The following is a 17,490-nucleotide window of genomic DNA, read 5'->3' as shown; positions in this document are numbered from 1 at the left end:
CTTAATAAATTCAATGAGAGGGCGAAAGAGATTAAGGACATTAAGAAGACATTGGATGAGCACAAAGAAGAATTTGAAAGTATACATAGAAAATTAGCAGATCTTATGAGAATGAAAGGTGCAATCAATGAAATTTAAAAAACATTGGAATCATATAATAGCAGATTTGAGGAGGCAAAAGAAAGGATTGGTGAGTTTGAAGAAATAGCCTCTGAAAGTGAACATAAAAAAGAAGAGATAAAGAAAAGAATGGAAAAAATTGAACAAAGTCTCAGGGAACTAAATAACAGCAAAGGGCATGCAAACATACGTGTCATGGGTGTCCCAGAAGGAGAAGAGAAGTGAAAAGGGGCAGAAGGAATATTTAAAGAAATAATGGTAGAAAATTTCCAACCCTATTGAAGGACATAGATATCCCTGTCCAAGAAGCACAATGAACTCCCATCCGAAAAAACACAAATAGACCAACTCCAAGACACATAGTCATCAGAATGTCAAAAGACAAAGAGAGAATTCTGAGAGCAGCAAGAGAAAAGCATAACATATAAGAGACATCTAATAAGACTAAGTGCTGATTTCTCACCAGAAACCATGGAGGCAAGAAGACAGTGGTCTGATATATTTAAGATACTACAAGAGAAAAACTTCCAGGCAAGAATCTTATATGCAGCAAGATTGTCTTTCAAAAATGAGGGTAAAATTAGAATATTCACAGATAAACAGAAACTGAGAGAATTTCTGAGCAAGAGACCAGAATTTGAGGAAATACTAAAGGGTGTGCTAGAGCCTGAAAAGACAGGAGAGAGAGGCCTGGAAGAGAGTCTAGAAATGAAGATTATATTAATAAAAGTAACTAAAAGTGCCAAAAGAGTGGTGAAAATAAAATATGACAGATAAAACTCAAATAGGAATAAACTTAACCAATGGTGTAAAGCACTTGTATTCAGAAAACTGCAACTCAGTGTTAAAAAAAATCAAAAAAGCCCTAAATAACTGGAAGAATATTCCATGCTCATGGATTAGAAGACTAAATATCATTAAGATGTCAATTCTACTCAAATTGATACATAGATTTAATGCAATCCCAATAAAAATTCCACCAGCATTAAAGAAAAAATTGAAAACACGATCATTAAATTCATTTGGAAGGGTAAGGAGTCCTGAATAACCAGAAACATCATAAAAAGGAAAAGTGAATCCTCGTCTCCAGACTTTAAATCATAATACCTTCCTATAGTGATGAAAACAGCATGGTACTGGCCTAAAGACAGACACAATAGACCACTGGAACCAAACTGATGGTTCAGAAACAGACCCTTACATGTATGGTCAAGTGATTTTTGACTAGCCTGTCAAACTCACACAGCTCGGGCAGAACAATCCATTCAACAAATGGTGCTGAAAGAACTGGACATCCACAGCTGAAAGAAGGAAAGAGGACCCCTATCTCACACCTTATCCAAAAATTAACTGAAAATGGATCAAAAAACTAAAAATAAAAGCAAGAATGATAAAACTTCTAGAAGAAATTATTGGAAAATATCTTCAAGACCTGGTGGTAGGTGTGTGGATTCTTAAAGGAGATAAAAGAAAAACTGAGTGGACTACTGATGTTTAATGTATGTAAAAGTTTTAATTAGCTTTACTGTGAAAGTGTGGAAATGTATAGAGTGGATGGTAACACACAGTGAGTAACAGCTAGTTTATAAATGGGGATGTGACTGAAAATGTTAGTCTAGTTATGTAAATGCCAATTGACAGAATGGTTGAGAATAATCTAGGAACTGGATAGCACAGTAAACTAAGGGGTGGGTGAGAATTGTGGTTGATGGTACAGATGCAAGAGTGTCCTTTGTGAGCTAGAGCAAATGTACATCACTACTGCAGGGTGTTGGGAATGTGGAGAAGCATGGGGAAAATACAGCTGGAGTGACCTATGGACTATGGTTAGTAGTAATAAAGGAATATTCTTGCACCTATGCAAAAGATATACTGTGTTGATACTGAGGCAGTATGGAAAAAGTGAGCCAAATGTACGCTATGGACATGGCAATAATCAGATGATATTATTTTACCTGTAGCAAATGACACACCATATTGTGGTATGTTGATGGAGGGGTGTTGTTTGTGAATTCTGCACATGTGCTTGATTGTTTTATAAATTTACAACTTCTGTCATAAAAAAATATATTTAAAAAATAATAATAGGGTGGGTTGGGGGAAAAACACACCAAATGTAAGATAAGAACTATGATTAGTAGTAAGATTTTGACAGTGTTCTTTCATAGTTTGTAACAAATGTCTCATGACAATGCAAGGTGTTGGCGGAGGGTTGATGTATGGGTCCCCTGTATGAGGTTATGCATGTTTACTTTGTAAGTTCATGACTTTTACTATACATTTAATTGTTTATGTAGGTTCATATGTAAATGATATAAAGATAATAACAATCGGATTGGTTAGGGGGAAAATACTTTGTTTAGGAATATTTTGACAATGCTCTTCAATCATTAGTTAAAAAGGTTTAAAAACAATGCAAGTTATTGGTGGTAGGGTGAGATGTTACATATGTTTGATGTTATATGTTTGTTTTATAAGTTCACAACTATTACACATTTATTGTTTATGTATGATTGATATATTTCAATTTTAAAAAGTTAAAAAACAAAAACCTCTCATTTCACTTTTATGAAGACATCTTTCTTTACAGTATCCTTCTGTGTCCACTGGTTGTCCTACCACAGAAGTAACATGCTAGTGCTGGGAGAGATTCCCCTCTTTTCTTTCTTTCTTTCTTTTTTTTATTTCTCTCCCCTTCCCCCCACCCCAAACCCCCTGTCGTCTGCTTTCTGTGTCCATTTGCTGCGTGTTCTTTGTCCACTTTTGTTGTTGTCAGCAGCACGGGAATCTGTGTTTCTTTTTGTTGCGTCATCTTGTGTGTCAGCTCTCCGTGTGTGCGGCACCATTCTTGGGCAGGCTGCACTTTCTTTCACACTGGGCAGCTCTCCTTACGGTGTGCACTCCTTGCGCGTGGGGCTCCCCCACACGGGGACACCCCTGCGTGGCAGGGCACTCCTTGCACTCATCAGCACGGCGCGTGGGCCAGCTCCACATGGGTCAAGAAGGCCTGGGGTTTGGACCGTGGACCTCCCATGTGGTAGACGGACGCCCTATCCACTGGGCCAAGTCCGTTTCCCAGATTCCCCTCTTTCCAGCAGCTCTTCTCAGAAAAGGTTAAGGAAGAACCAAGTCAGTGATTGACCTGCACATGCAGACACACAGGACCAGTCCACTTAGGAAGTATTGGGTGCACCTTCTATTTGCAAAAAGCCTTCATTTACAGCACATTCAGAAACGAGCCGACAGAAGAGTTCCTGACATTTGAACATATGAACATATAAAAGCCCCTTGAAATTCAGGTAGGCAAGATAAGAGCATTCAACAAGGAAAACAACCTTCCTCAGTTTTCTGAAGACTCTTTTATATTGTAAAGGATGACCAGGCATATTAGTTCAGAGTAGTCGGATGTACCTTGCCGAGAAAGGAGAAAACCATTTTTCGTATTATTAGGCCAATGCATGTTGGCAGTTCCACTTGAATAAGTGAGTTGGATGTCCTCCTTGGATCAGGCTGGGGCAGAACACTTAGTAAAAGGGGGACCCTGGGCAAGGATGGGAACCAGGAGGGAGGGAGCGTCAGAAGCACACAGTCAAATTAATTCACAGATGAGGCACACCCCTCACCACCCCAGACTCGGGTGGACCAGGGCAGCCATCAGATATTTACTGCTCTCATTGCCTGGTGCTGTCCAGTGGTGTTAATTTAGCCCATGGAGAAAATCCTTGATCAGCAATTTCATTTGTCAATGAATTTAAAACAAAGAATCTTAAGGAAATTTTCACAATATATATAAGGATTCCTATTTACCTACTTAATGCAGTGGTTATACTAGAAACATTCCTGTTCTCATAAGGTTTGTTCTATACAATGGAATGGTTTAAGAAAAGCATTGCCTAATTTTTCCTTTATTTTATAGTCTCAAAAGAGACAGAAGGAAGAGAGAAAAAGCATAACTAATTCTCCAAATTGGAGGCCCAGCCTCTACAAAATCAGATTCCTCTGACTCAAGGTCCATCAATATTTTTGGACATTTCAAAGTTTAATGCCAGAATATGCCTAGTAAAACTGCCTTGAATTATTCATTGGAAATTGCATTTCTTTCATTACTATACTGAAAATGGAGTAAACTGTTACCAAAATGTCAAGAAACTACAGAATCAAAGTCAAATGGACTCTGAGAAGTCACTTATCCCAACTCTCCACATCACTGCAGGTGTCTAAACACCTTGACAGGTGAGCATCAGCCTTCACCTGCTCAGCTCACTCACTCACCCACAGCACCTCCTGTCCATGAACATCAGATCCCGTTACTAGAAAGTTTTTCCCACTATATGAGGAACCCAAACTTGTCTGCCTGCCATTTCTAGTCTTTCATTTTAGTTCTACCCCAACCAGACACCTACAGAGAGAAAGAGAGACGAACACATACATACACAAAACTCTGGTCCCCTTCTGCTAGATAAGTCCCAGTTTACCAATTTGTCTTTTAAATGTGGACTCTGAAACTGAATCCAAATAGTCTCTTTTCCACATATTCTGGAAATTAATAATAATATTATTAAAGTGATACCTCTTCATTGCAAAAATATAATAAATATTACTTAAAATTCAATACCAAGAGATAACCATTAATCGAATTTTGATATATAACCTACCAGATTTTTACACTTAGCGTTTTGTTTCATTTTCATTTCACTGTTTTGTGAAAGTTTCATTGTTTGCTTGTTTTTCAAATGACGTTTTCTTTCTGGATCACTGAAAATTTGGTTGACGGAGTTTCTTTCTTGGGACCTTCTCATCTTTCTGACGTTATCTTTCTGTCAGAGTTACCAGATCCTTGGCTCATACCTCCTTTGCCCTAAGCCTCTTTGGAAGTCAGCTTCCGGGTAAATCGATGCCCTGCCCTGCTGAAGGTGCCCTGCGCCAGCCCCTTCTCCATAGGGACATTCCCTCGGTGGTGCCCTAGCTTTTGGAAAGGGAAATCTACAGCATAGCAAGTCACAACTCAGAAGCCGCTCCGATTCAGGCAGGAGACATGTCCCACAGAGGTTCATGTGGGTTAGGTCTCCAATTCTTTCATTTTTTTCCTTGCCTCTGTAAATAATTTTGCCATCTCTATCAGGAAAATAACAACTTCACTTTGGATCAGGCAGGATGAGATGCAGTGAACTCTGGAACAAGCGATGAACCAGTGGGCTTTTTCTGGAAGTCTTTTTTTTTTTTAAAGATTTATTTATTTCTCTTCCCTTCCCCCATCCCCCACCCCAGTTATCTGTTCTCTGTGTCTATTTGCTGCGTCTTCTTTGTCCGATTCTGTTGTTGTCAGCGGCACGAGAATCTGTGTTTCTTTTCGTTGCATCACCTTGTGTCAGCTCTCCGTGTGTGTGGCGCCATTCCTGGGCAGGCTGCATTTTCTTTCGCGCTGGGCAGCTCTCCTTAAGGGGGGCACTCCTTGTGCGTGGGGCTCCCCTATGCGGGGGACACCCCTACGTGGCAGGGCACTCCTTGCACGCATCAGCACTGCGCATGGGCCAGCTGCACACGGGTCAAGGAGGCCCCGGGTTTGAACCGCGGACCTACCATGTGGTAGACAGACACCCTAACCACTGGGCTAAGTCCGCCGCCCTGGAAGTCTTGACTCATACTCTGTCCCACATGCCCGCCCTTGGGTGCATGGGATCCCACCAATTTATCTGGGCACACAGTGCTCTGCATCCCAGCCCAGCTGTGTGAATTACCAGTGCTTGCTGCTGAATCCTAGAGACCATTTTGTTTCTACTCTGCTGTTAGAGAAGACAAAATGGAACTGTTCGTGAAACTCATGAGAGCACAAAATAGCACAGAAGTCCTATCTTAGGCCCCATTGGAATCAAACCTTACCTTCTGCATTGAGATGCATTGTTTCCAGGGGTCCGATGAATGCGTATCGCATCCCCAGTCCATCCGACATGACAAGGTCAAGGTCCGTGGGAGATACTATTCCCTCCTGAAAGGAGAAGATGGTACAAAACATGCATGAATTCTCTGAAAAGGAGATTTCCTTACCATTATTTTCATCCTAACTTCTTTAGAGCAGGATCCCAAAGTATTCTGCAAAGCACCTTAGTAGTATTTAGGTAGAATTTTGCATGACTAAACTATAATATATAGGGAAGCGGACTTGGCCCAGTGGTTAGGGCACCCGTCTACCACATGGGAGGTCCGCGGTTCAAACCCCGGGCCTCCTTGACCCGTGTGCAGCTGGCCCATGCGCAGTGCTGATGCGTGCAAGGAGTGCCGTGCCATGCAGGGGTGTCCCCCGCATAGGGGAGCCCCACGCGCAAGGAGTGCGCCCCATAAGGAGAGCCGCCCAGTGCAAAAAAAAAAAAGTTCAGCCTGCCCAGGAATGGCACCGCACACATGGAGAACTGACGCAGCAAGATGACGCAACAAAAAGAGACACAGATTCCTGTGCCGCTGACAACAGAAGCGGACAAAGAACACGCAGCAAAATGGACACAGAGAATAGACAACTGGGGCAGGGGGGGGAAGGGGAGAGAAATAAATAAAAAATAAATCTTTAAAAAAAAACTATAATATATAAATAGGTTTTTTTTTTTAAAGATTTATTTTTATTTTATTTATTTAATTCCCCTCCCCTCCCCCGGTTGTCTGTCTTCTGTGTCTTTTTGCTGCGTCTTGTTTCTTTGTCCGCTTCTGTTGTCGTCAGCGGCACGGGAAGTGTGGGCGGCGCCATTCCTCGGCAGGCTGCTCCCTCCTTCACACTGGGCGGCTCTCCTTATGGGTGCACTCCTTGCGCGTGGGGCTCCCCTATGCGGGGGACACCCCTGCGTGGCAGGGCACTCCTTGCGCGCATCAGCACTGCGCATGGCCAGCTCCACACGGGTCAAGGAGGTCCGGGGTTTGAACCGCGGACCTCCCATATGGTAGACGGACGCCCTAACCACTGGGCCAAAGTCCGTTTCCCATATAAATAGGTTTTTAAAAAATTTATAGTAGCATATATTTAAAATGCAATTTTTCCCATTTAGCCATTTTTAAGTACAACTCAGTTGCAATTCATTACATTCATTACATCCACACGAAGACTTTTAATTCAAGACTCCCAAACAGAAACTCTGTACCCAGGAAGCAATAACTTCCCACCTCCCCCTCTCCCCAGTAACCTCTCATCTAATTTTGGTCTCTATGATTTGCCTATTCTACATATTTCACATAAATGGAACCACACAATATCTGTCCTTTTGTGTCTGGCTTATTTCACTCTGTATACATGTTTTCAAGGGTCATCCATGTGTAGCATGTATCAAAACTTCATTCCTTTCCACAGGTGAATATACCATGAATATACCACCTTTTGTTTATCCATTCGTCTGCTGATGGACGTGTGGTTTGTTTCTACCTTTTGGCTAGTGTGAATAATCCTGCTATGAACACTGGTGTATAATAAGAAAAGATCTTGAGAAGAGAAAATTGTGTGAAGTAGTCAAATACATAATCACCTTTTCCATAGCTGTCAACCTGGGCTTGAAGTTGATTGCTTTCTATCTTACTCTGCCTGCCTTCACTGCTTCCCCCATCTCGGCCCTACAACCTAGGTATCACCTGCAGCCTTAAGGAAGGAAGGAAAAGGAAGCAGCAAGAACCTGGGGTGGAGGAAAAGGCCCAGAAGGAAGCCCTCTCTCTTTGCCTGCAGGTCGGAGGGAATGAGATGCAAGCGTTAAAAGGGCTGGGGAGGGAGGGGATGTGGCTCAAGAGGTTGAGCACCAGCTTTCCACATGGGAGGTCCCAGGTTCAGTTCCCAGTGACTCCTGAAAAAACAAACAATAAGAAAAACAAATGAAAAAAACACCTCGGGGGAGCTGATGTGGCTCAGTGGTTGAGCGCCAGCTTCCCACATATGAGGCCCTGGGGAGCACCTTCCCTGCTTTCAGTCACCTACAAGTTTCGCCTTGTTTAGCTTTTAAAGAGTTCGTTAAAAATGACATTCTTTGATGAGCAACAGCTTAGAATCATGGGTTTGTTTGCAAAGGTGTGGCCCTAGAATCTTTTGCCAACGAGAATTGCAAAGCAAGAGGCAAGTTGTTATTATTTTAGATTGAATGTCAAACTGCTCAACTGTGTTACTTGGCCCCATTCTTTATACAGCCTCTACCTCAAATGCCATTTGGAATGAAGCGGGGATGCATAAATACAAATTTGCACAGTCAGGCCACTGCAAGCTCACTCCCTGCCTCGAGATCCTTTCCACCTGGGCATTACGAGCGTCAGGAGTGTAGACACGGGGGGCCTGGTCATAGTTCCCATAGTTACAGCTGAACCTGCAGCTCTAATTCTTATTTCCTGAGTGGTTTCTTTTACAGATGGAGCATGAGGAGATGGAGACAGCTCCTGCCCAGCTCGGGCAAAGCAGGCTTCTAGATGGGCACGGCTAACTGCGGGCCAGGAGGCCCACCACCCTCAGCGGGTATCCCCGTTTACCAACACCCTCAGCTGGCGGAGTCCCAGGACAGCAGCTCTTCTGTGGGAAACACCGCTCTGCCCACCGCCCGGGGGCACAGCCACACACTGTACCCCACGCCCACCATCAGGCTCCAACAGGGAAGCGTCATTCCTTTCATACGTGCTTGTGGGCAAATCCTGTCTTTCCTGAGGACTGTTCTTGATCCTATTTAAGAGGGTGTGTGTTTGGGGAGGGGGGCGGGGCGAGTAGAAAACCCTCTCCGGCCTAAGCCAGGACCCTAGGCCTCTCCTCACAAAGCCACAGCTTTGCCCACACTCAGCCCACGGCCAAAGGGAGGAGCCACTCTTTCTTCCCGCCTGGCCCTGGGAGGTTGGTCCAGTCCCTCTCCACTCAGAACTGGAAGCTAGAGCGCCCTCTGCTGTTCTTCCTCCCCGCCTGCCCCTCTCCCACCTCCTTCCTCTCTTTCCATTCTCTGCTCTTCCTCCCTCTCCTTCCATCCTTCCCCTAACTCCTTCTCTCCTTCCCACCTCTTCTTCTTCTGCCAAACAGCTCTAAGTTCTCACTGTAGCATTCAAAACTGTAAAAGGATGCAAATATGGAGGCCACCCTAAACTTGCATGCTCTTTGGCTTGGCTCTTCTGTAAGTATGTTTAGTACATTTAGAGCCAAATTCAAAAAGGTTTCAAAATACCCAAAAGTTGAGCCACCCACAAGTAGTTAATTTTTTATTTGTAAGTACCATCTGTACAACAAGTGAGTCGAACTAAAGCCTCAAAAGGGATTCTCTATGCTACGTCACAGCTCACGGCAAGAGACCAACTTTTTCTATTCCCAAATGTTCTTTGCTCTTTTCTATTTCAGCTATGGAAGGGCTATCTATTTTTTTGTCACTATTCACCAGTAGAACAAATTAGAAAAGGGGGAAAGAGTTTCGATACTTTCTCTTCCTCACTCCCTCTTTCTGCCCCATTTGTAATTTCTGAAGTAGATTTCTCTAAGCTTGTATTTTTTTTTTTTTTTTTTTGGCACCAACACGTTAGATCTGGAGAGACAAAATGTTCACAAGTAATTCAATTGAGACTCTCTCAGATTAGTTTATCCCTATTGCACTACAGGCTTCAAGTTTAGGCTATTTTGAAGAGGGGCAGTTTAATTTTGCTGTTGAGCTCAATTCCACCCAAAGCCGTAGTGACATTTGTGACCAAGATGTTAATTTTGCCAATATCAATTACAATAAATAATCATCACAGCCTGAAAGGCAGAAGCAAGTGCTTGAGTAGACAAGACAACAGATAGATGATTCCTTGGAAGTAGACGGGAAAGCTACTGCTGCACGCTTCTCTGAATGCCGAATCCCTGTTCAGTCCAGTGTTTATGGGGTTCAATGAACACTTATCAGTATAGCTATCAGGACTTCCTCCATTTTGTGTAACATTCTCAGATCACACATAAGAAGAAAAACCCTGGGTGGTTGAAAAAAAATCCCTAAAAGCTCCCACAGAGCAATGAACACTGAGATGGCTGTTGGTTCAAAATCTGGTTTGCATCATGCCGGGAAAAATCGCTGAGAGCCTGAGCAAGAGTCAGGAGTCCACGTTACGGTAACCCTCCTTGCCTCAGCTTCCCGGTACCTAAAATCGGGGACTTTTACCACATGATCAACCCACGCAATCATAGACTGGGCACACGCTTTGCACCTGGGATGCTGGGAGTAAATGCCAATGCTGAGAGAGACTCAAGATCGCCACCCACTTAACAAGGAGAACACAGTGCAAGATGATTCAGGAAGTACTGAGTCATGATGACAAAATTTTAAGTAAAATTAATGGTTTGGGGAGTAGAACAATGTTCAGAGCAATGGTCCTTGCCCTCAGGGATCTTGAATCTAGCGGGTTTTTGTTGTGGGGGAAAGGGTGGAAAGAATGAGACAAGTGATATCTAAGGATAAAAGGAAGCAAAGCATAATGGATACAGTGGGACCTGGGCTGGTCCCTGGATAAATGTAAAAGAAGGGCAGAAGCAGTTGGGGGAGGTGGAGACAGAAAGTAGCAATCCAGCAAGAGGGGATTCTTCAGGGTGGTTAGGACACCAACCATTTGGGATTTCAGAAGCTAAATGTATCACTGATTTTTTTCTCTTAGTGAACCTGGCACTCAGCACTTAGGCCTATTTCCCTTCTCCCATCCTTGGTCAATTTAGGCGTCTTCTGTGATTCTTACATGTGTTTGATTAGATTTATATTTTATGTACATTTCTTGGCTGTCTACCAGACTGTAAACTCTGAGGGCAAAGGTTGGGCAAGATTTGGGTTTGTTTCCTTCAGAAGAAGGGCTTGCACATTTTGGGGACCCAATATCTGATGAGCAAATCTCCTGTGACCATTTCCTCTACTGACAGCCAACCAGAATGAGTTTTCATTCTCTCTAACCACTCCATTCTCACATTTAATTTTCTCATTCAATTTACAAATTTTTTGCATGCCCTCATTTTACTTTTGCTTTTCTCAGTTTTCTTCATGCCTCCTTTTATCATCTGTGTGATCCTATTTTGCTAATCCTCAGCTTTTGCTCTTAGTTTGTTTGTTTTGATCTACTTTTTACCACACTTGGTCCTTCATTTCCATTTTTCTTACGCAAATGCTCCTTTTACTTCACCGCCATCAGGCACATAGCCCTGACCCAGGAAAATGGGACATACACAGGTGCCTCCCCGTTTCTCAACCCCAGCTGTCTGGGCATCCTGCCTTCTTAACGGTGAACAGGAGAAAACGGACAGCAGGGAATTCAGAAACCATGTTACCTCAGGTAAGCGTCATGTAACGAAATACAACAGGAAGTAGGGTGTCATGGTAATCTTAAAATATTTGAGGGGCATAGAAAGGAAGCACTGGAATTGTTTTCAGCATAGCCTCAAGCCAAAGGCCACAGAGAGCGAGTTAAAGAGCCCACCTTGGCCTCTAATAGAGCTGCTCAGTGAAGGAACAAACTTCAGTGACATTTAAAGATGGGCTGAGCATGAATCATCAGTGCTGTAGGAATAACACACATATCAGGGAGTATTAGAAAGTATTAGCCTTAGAAATTTCCAACCCTGGAGTCCATGTCAATGATACAGAGCACAATATGGTTATAGATTTTGAAGTTTAAATTAAGGATTCAGTGATTCATGGTCTTTCTCAAGAGAAACTAACTAGTCCCATGAGCTAGTTCTCTCCAGTGATATATATTGTTTTCTATACTCTTTGCTAAGCATTACCTGCATGCAATATGAAATCGGCTCCAAAGCAAGAGTGGAAGAGACCTGATCAAATCATTCCCACCCATACCCCCATCCAGGGAGAAGGTGAGGCAAATGCATGTATTTTAAGAAGGAAAAAATAAAAGGCTGCTATGTGCTGCCCCAGTATTACTCAAGTACTTGTGGTTAGGTTTGTGAACTTGTCAGTGGCCTGCCAATACCTACACATTTTCTTGGAAGCGGACAGAAACACATTCCTTGAGAATTACTCAGGCAAATTTTGCTAACGTGCAGAAAGCTAATTGAACACTGCATTTAACTGATGCAACAAGACATTGACTCATACCTATAAAACACCCATTCTGTCAAGATCTTTCTAAAAAGGAAGCTAAGGAGCAGGAGCTCCAGGGAAGCAGATGAGAAATGCAAGGTAGAGCCCACCGGGAGGAAGAAGCAGCCCTGCATTGCTGATGGCAGCAGATCAGGGAGAATCCTCCAGAAGGCATCCAGGCTCTATCTATTAGGGTGTAAAAACGTTACTCCTCTCTGACACAGCAAGCCCACTTCAGTGAATTATTGTGTGCAAATCCTCCAGAGAAGCGATTATGTGTACAAAGAGACACACTGAGGCATTATAATGGCAGAAATGACCTCAAAATGACCTTTGGTACCCTAATATGAGCTAATTGTTTTGAAATGATGATTGCAAGGGACCTTAATACCCCAAATCATGAAGTTTCTCTTTTCCAATGAGCTTGGAATTGAACTATTTGCATGGAGAAGATAAGTGAGATATGGCTTAATAGCTGTTAATGTATGCAGGAAACAAAGGCCTTAGATATTTGTTGCCCAAAGCCTAAAATGATTCATTAATATCTGTCCCCCTTTTAGGCAGAGTGCTTCCTTGAGGGCAGAGAAAAAGTCTTATTTCTCTTTCTATTGCCAATACCAGCAAATCCATTGGAACAGTAACTATGTGCTGTATGAATGAATGATAAGGCTAACAAAAGAGATGGTGTCATGATAGCGTATATTTCATGGGAACATAAAGTCTTACAAGGGTGAGACAATTTAAAAAAAAAAAAGAACAAAAAAGAATAAAATGAAATGAAGAGTAGATAAAAGATCAAGTAAATGGAATAAAATGAAAGAGTAGATAAAAGAACAAGTAAATGGACTATCACGAAGCCCTTAACAATGAGTAAGAACACATGGAAAGTGGTTTTAATACAGACCAAATGGGAATGCAGGAAAATGAAAGCAGTCTGACTTAGGTTAGGACTACCATAGGCAGTATTTTTCTTTTTAAATTTTCATTAAAATGAATTTTTTAAACAAAAATGAAAAATGAAAAAAAGACTTGGTCCTAATAAAAGGAATTTCCCAGAGCCTGATAGTCATACCCTAGCCTGTGTTTTTCTGCTATGACACACTTCTAACAATGCTTTCAGCAAGATAAACAATAGTAGAGTCTGTAAGAACTGGGTCTTGACCTTAAAAATAAACCATAAAAGAACGCATCCTTTCCTAGGAATGTGAATATTCCCACAAAAATGCCCTCAGCAAGTGCAGGGATACCTTAGTCCTCTGGGAATACAGCTTTTTACAAAGTAGAGTATATGCAAAGAGGAAAAGGAGGAGGAGGTGGAGTTGGAGAAAAAAAGGAAGTAGACTAGGAAGAGGAGAGGAAGGAGGTGGGGGGAGAAAGGAGGGAAAAGGAGGAAGAGGAGAAAGAGGACGATGATCCCCTCTTCTGCGTGCAGCCCTTCTTTACCCACATCGTAATTATTCAGCAGAACATTAAAAGCCTCTATGTTGGCCCAGGGTATGAGGAGACCTTCACACCCAGCTTTACCTGCACCTAATGGAGGGTAAGACTGACTGGCTCCAGGCAAGGGAATGAAGGCTGCACAGTTTGTTTGGAAATCTCCAGCCTCCCTTCTCTCTCTGCCCTTTTTCTTGGTGACAACCCCCCCCCCCATTTCATCCTCTCTTTCAGGGGCCCACTGCCTGCTACCTGTTAACTTTCCAAATAAAATTGGAGGAACTCAAATCAGTCCTTTAGACTTGCCGATTACTTACCTCTTGATGATTAGTAGTAAGGTATTAATAATACATTTTCATTTATGGTTTTATTTTAGAGTTAAAATACCAGCATAGAAGGTTTTTGCTTTAAATACTATTAAAGTAATCCCAAGCACACCAAGCTTGGTGTTGTTGTTGTTTTTTAATATATAAATAAAAATGAGGATCATCATTATTTATGTTTGCTTGTGGAGATGCTAAAATAGTAAGTCAGGGGTTGTCTCCGTCTTTCAAGAGCGTTATGTTGTCACCAATGTGGTTACTCACGAAGTCACTTCCCCTAAAACAATAAATCCCATGACTGCTTGAAAAACGGTCCGGTTCCTACAGAAAGAGTTCTCATTAACTGATAATTCCCAACCAGGATGTAAAGGTGGAATCCCAGTTTCTGCAGTGGCTTCTCTCTTCCCTGTGAATTCCAGTGTTGCTCAATAGAGAAGATATAAAAATGTAGAAATTGCTGGAATGCGTGCTCCATCTAACACAGAAGTCACTCATCAAGTAGAGAGAACCTGTGTGAAAGTGTAAACGGACGTGCCCATCGAGGTGGGGCTGTGTCCAGGAAGGACACGACTGGACTTCCAGGTGGAGCACGACAAAGCCTACAAACATCCGCAAATCCTGGTCTCTGGCAACGTTCTCAGCTGCTTCTAGAGTAAGCACTCGTCTGGCCCCACAATCTAACAGCTGGTCGTGTGCATCATAACACACCTTGAACGGCACCTTGGTTGTCTTGGTTTCCTGATGCTGCTGTAATAAAGTACCACAAACCAGGTGGCCTAAAAACACAGAGGTTCATCCTCTCCCAGTTCTGGAGGAGAGGGGTCTGGAATTAAGGTGGCAGCAGGGCCAGGCTCATCTGCAGGTCTAGGGGAGAGCTTTCCTGACCTCTTCTAGCTTCTGGTGTTTGCCGGCAATCCTTGTCATTCCTTGGCTTGCAGATATAAGCACTCTGCCTCTTCCATCTTCACGTGGCCTTTTCTCTGATGTCTGTTTTATCTGTGTCCAATTCTCCCCTTCTTATCAGGACCTCATTCACAATGGACTAAGGTCCCACCAAAATCCAGCATGGCCTCATCTTAACCAATTCTATCTGAAATGACCCTCCTTCCAAAGAAGGTCACATTCATAGGACCAGGGGTTAGGATTTGAACATGTCTTTTGAGGGGACATAACCTAACTGATAACATGATATGGTCTTCCAACCAGATAACCAGACTATGGGTCACCTAGGAGTTGACTTGCTACTTGACTTAACCCTTTCATGATAATCTTACTGGACAATAAACGCTTATGGGTCTAAGTTCTGGGACTTCTCAAATGCTGGGGCCCTTATTGACGCTTTGGTGCTACCCTACAAAGGAAAAGCCTCAGCTCCTCTCTGAACCTCGGAATAGAGGACTGTAGCTCATTAAAAGGAACCTCTCCCTTTGAAGCCAGCACGGAGATCAGGTCTCAGTTAACTTGAGGGTGTTCCTGGTGAAGGTGTTGACACCTCAGTACCAAAGGTCCTGCCGGCTCGACAGGTGTGCAAGCCGCCTCTTGGAGCTGAGGCGCAGCCGTGATTAATTCTGTTGGGATGGCTAAGGAAATGATAGTCATCATGGACCCATGATGATCTATGATAAATTCCATGGGGTGAGAGAGTTACAAGGGTTGGAGGTGACCGAGCTCATTAACACCTCTGGTGACAAACTTGCCGCCGTAACACGCAGGCTTTGAGAGGGGAGAAAGAAAGAGGCCAGGCGGGCAAAGGGAGGTGGTTCAGGGGCAGTTGCGAGAGGCACGGAGGGTTGTAAGACGACCCGCTGTGCCTGATCAACACAACCTCCAGGGCTACATCTTAGTGAATTTTGACCTGCTGAGAAAGAAAAAAGAAACTAGAACACGCTGGAGATGGCAAACTGGAGGCATCTAGATATTTGAGTTATCACACTGAACCTGAAAGTTTGAGCAAATACACATAAAAGAAAGAAAAATCAGAGGAGGCAAAGGCCCAGAAGAATCCACAGCAGAACAGAAGTGAGGGGAACAGCCTTTCCTTGCAGAGCCCTGTGTAAAGCAGAAAATGGCCCAACACTCTTCCCTAGGATGTGCCCCCCACACCCCAGAAGCAAAGACCCAGAGAGGGCAGGCAGGGAAGGGACATGCAGCAAAGAAAAGGCACTTGAGAGAGGTGTACAGAGCTGAGTTAGCAAGAGCTGCAGCAGGTGAGCTTTTTCCAATGGGAGGAGATTCACACAGATGCTTCCAACATTAGTTTTTAGAAAGAACAGCAAGAAAACCTTACTTTTAAGTTGAAACTTTAGAATATGTAAAACTGAGAAAGTTCCACAGAGGAGGGGAGAGGTGTGGAGGGCAAGGGGTGGGGTTTTTCTTGGCTTCTTTAAAGTCCCTCTCCATCTGGGCCTGTCAGCAATACATGACTCTTCTTGCTAAGTATCCAGACAGACGTTGCCAATGTATAGATTGTAATATTTTACTCAGGCCTCAACATTTTCCTACGGTACATGTTCCAGGTTAGCCACTGCCTGAGGCCATCCATGGCATTTCCAACATTTCCCTCTAAAGAAAAACTTCTAAAATAGCCACACCTTCTACCTGCCTGTAATTGACTGCCTTCAACGTGTATTCTCTTGTCAGGCTCCTGATGCCTCAAGCCACAGGCTTCTGCTACTTTCCTGGGTTCCAAATCCTCTGGAAGCAAGGGATGGAGCCAGATTCTGCTCCATTTCCTTCTCAGCCTGGGAACCTCCATTTTAGACTGTTTTCCTCCTGGAGAATAGATGGCTACGTAATTGGCAGGCCGTGTACTCAGTCACAGAAAGCTGAAAAAACAATTCAGCAGATGTTACATCAAAAGCTATCTACGGGGAAACGGACTTGGCCCAGTGGTTAGGGCGTCCGTCTACCACATGGGAGCTCCACAGTTCAAACCCCGGGCCTCCTTGATCCATGTGGAGCTGGCCCATGAGCGTGCTGATGTGCACAAGGAGTGCCGTGCCACGCAGGGGTGTCCCCTGCGTAGGGGAGCCCCACGCGCAAGGAGTGTGCCCCATAAGGAGAGCCGCCCAGCGCGAAAGAAAGTGCAGCCTGCCCAAGAATGGCGCCGCCCACACTTCCCGTGCCGCTGACGACAACAGAAGCGGACAAAGAAACAAGACGCAGCAAACAGACACAGAGAACAGACAACCGGGGGGGGGGGGGGTGAAATTAAATAAATAAATAAATCTTTTTTAAAAAAAAAGCTATCTACGAGGGAAGCGGATGTGACTCAAGTGAGAAGGCCTCCGCCTACCATATGGGAGGATCCGGGTTCGAGCCCTTGGGCCTCCTGGTGAAAAAGAAGAAGGGAAAGCATTCCTGCATGGCGAGCCAGTGCCCGTGTGGCGAGTTGAGTGCCTATGCGATGAGCAGAGTGCCCATGTGGGTGCCCATGTGGCGAGCTGAGTGCCAGCATGGTGAGCCAAATGCCTGCATGGTGAGCCAGGTGCCCATGTGGCGAGCCAGTGCCTGTGTGGTGAACCAAGTGCCCACGTGGGTGCCCATGTTGTGAGTTGAATGCCTGCATGGCAAGCCGAGTG

At 43.8% G+C, this 17,490-nt stretch overlaps 1 protein-coding gene across 1 annotated transcript in view; it reads right to left on the bottom strand.

The window, feature by feature from the left end:
* CRYL1 (crystallin lambda 1) overlaps positions 1–17,490 on the bottom strand; it is a 152,433-nt gene that overhangs the window by 9,797 nt on the left and 125,146 nt on the right. Inside the window, exon 6 of the mRNA XM_004467530.3 lies at positions 6,001–6,106. Coding sequence (XP_004467587.1) covers positions 6,001–6,106 — 106 coding nt within the window. The remainder of the gene's footprint in view (positions 1–6,000; positions 6,107–17,490) is intronic.

The sequence above is a fragment of the Dasypus novemcinctus genome, chromosome 15, assembly GCF_030445035.2.
Source record: "Dasypus novemcinctus isolate mDasNov1 chromosome 15, mDasNov1.1.hap2, whole genome shotgun sequence".
NCBI classification, from domain to species: Eukaryota; Metazoa; Chordata; class Mammalia; order Cingulata; family Dasypodidae; genus Dasypus; species Dasypus novemcinctus.
The sequence above is the reverse complement of the archived record's forward strand: the minus strand, read 5'-3'. Positions and strand labels throughout refer to the sequence as shown.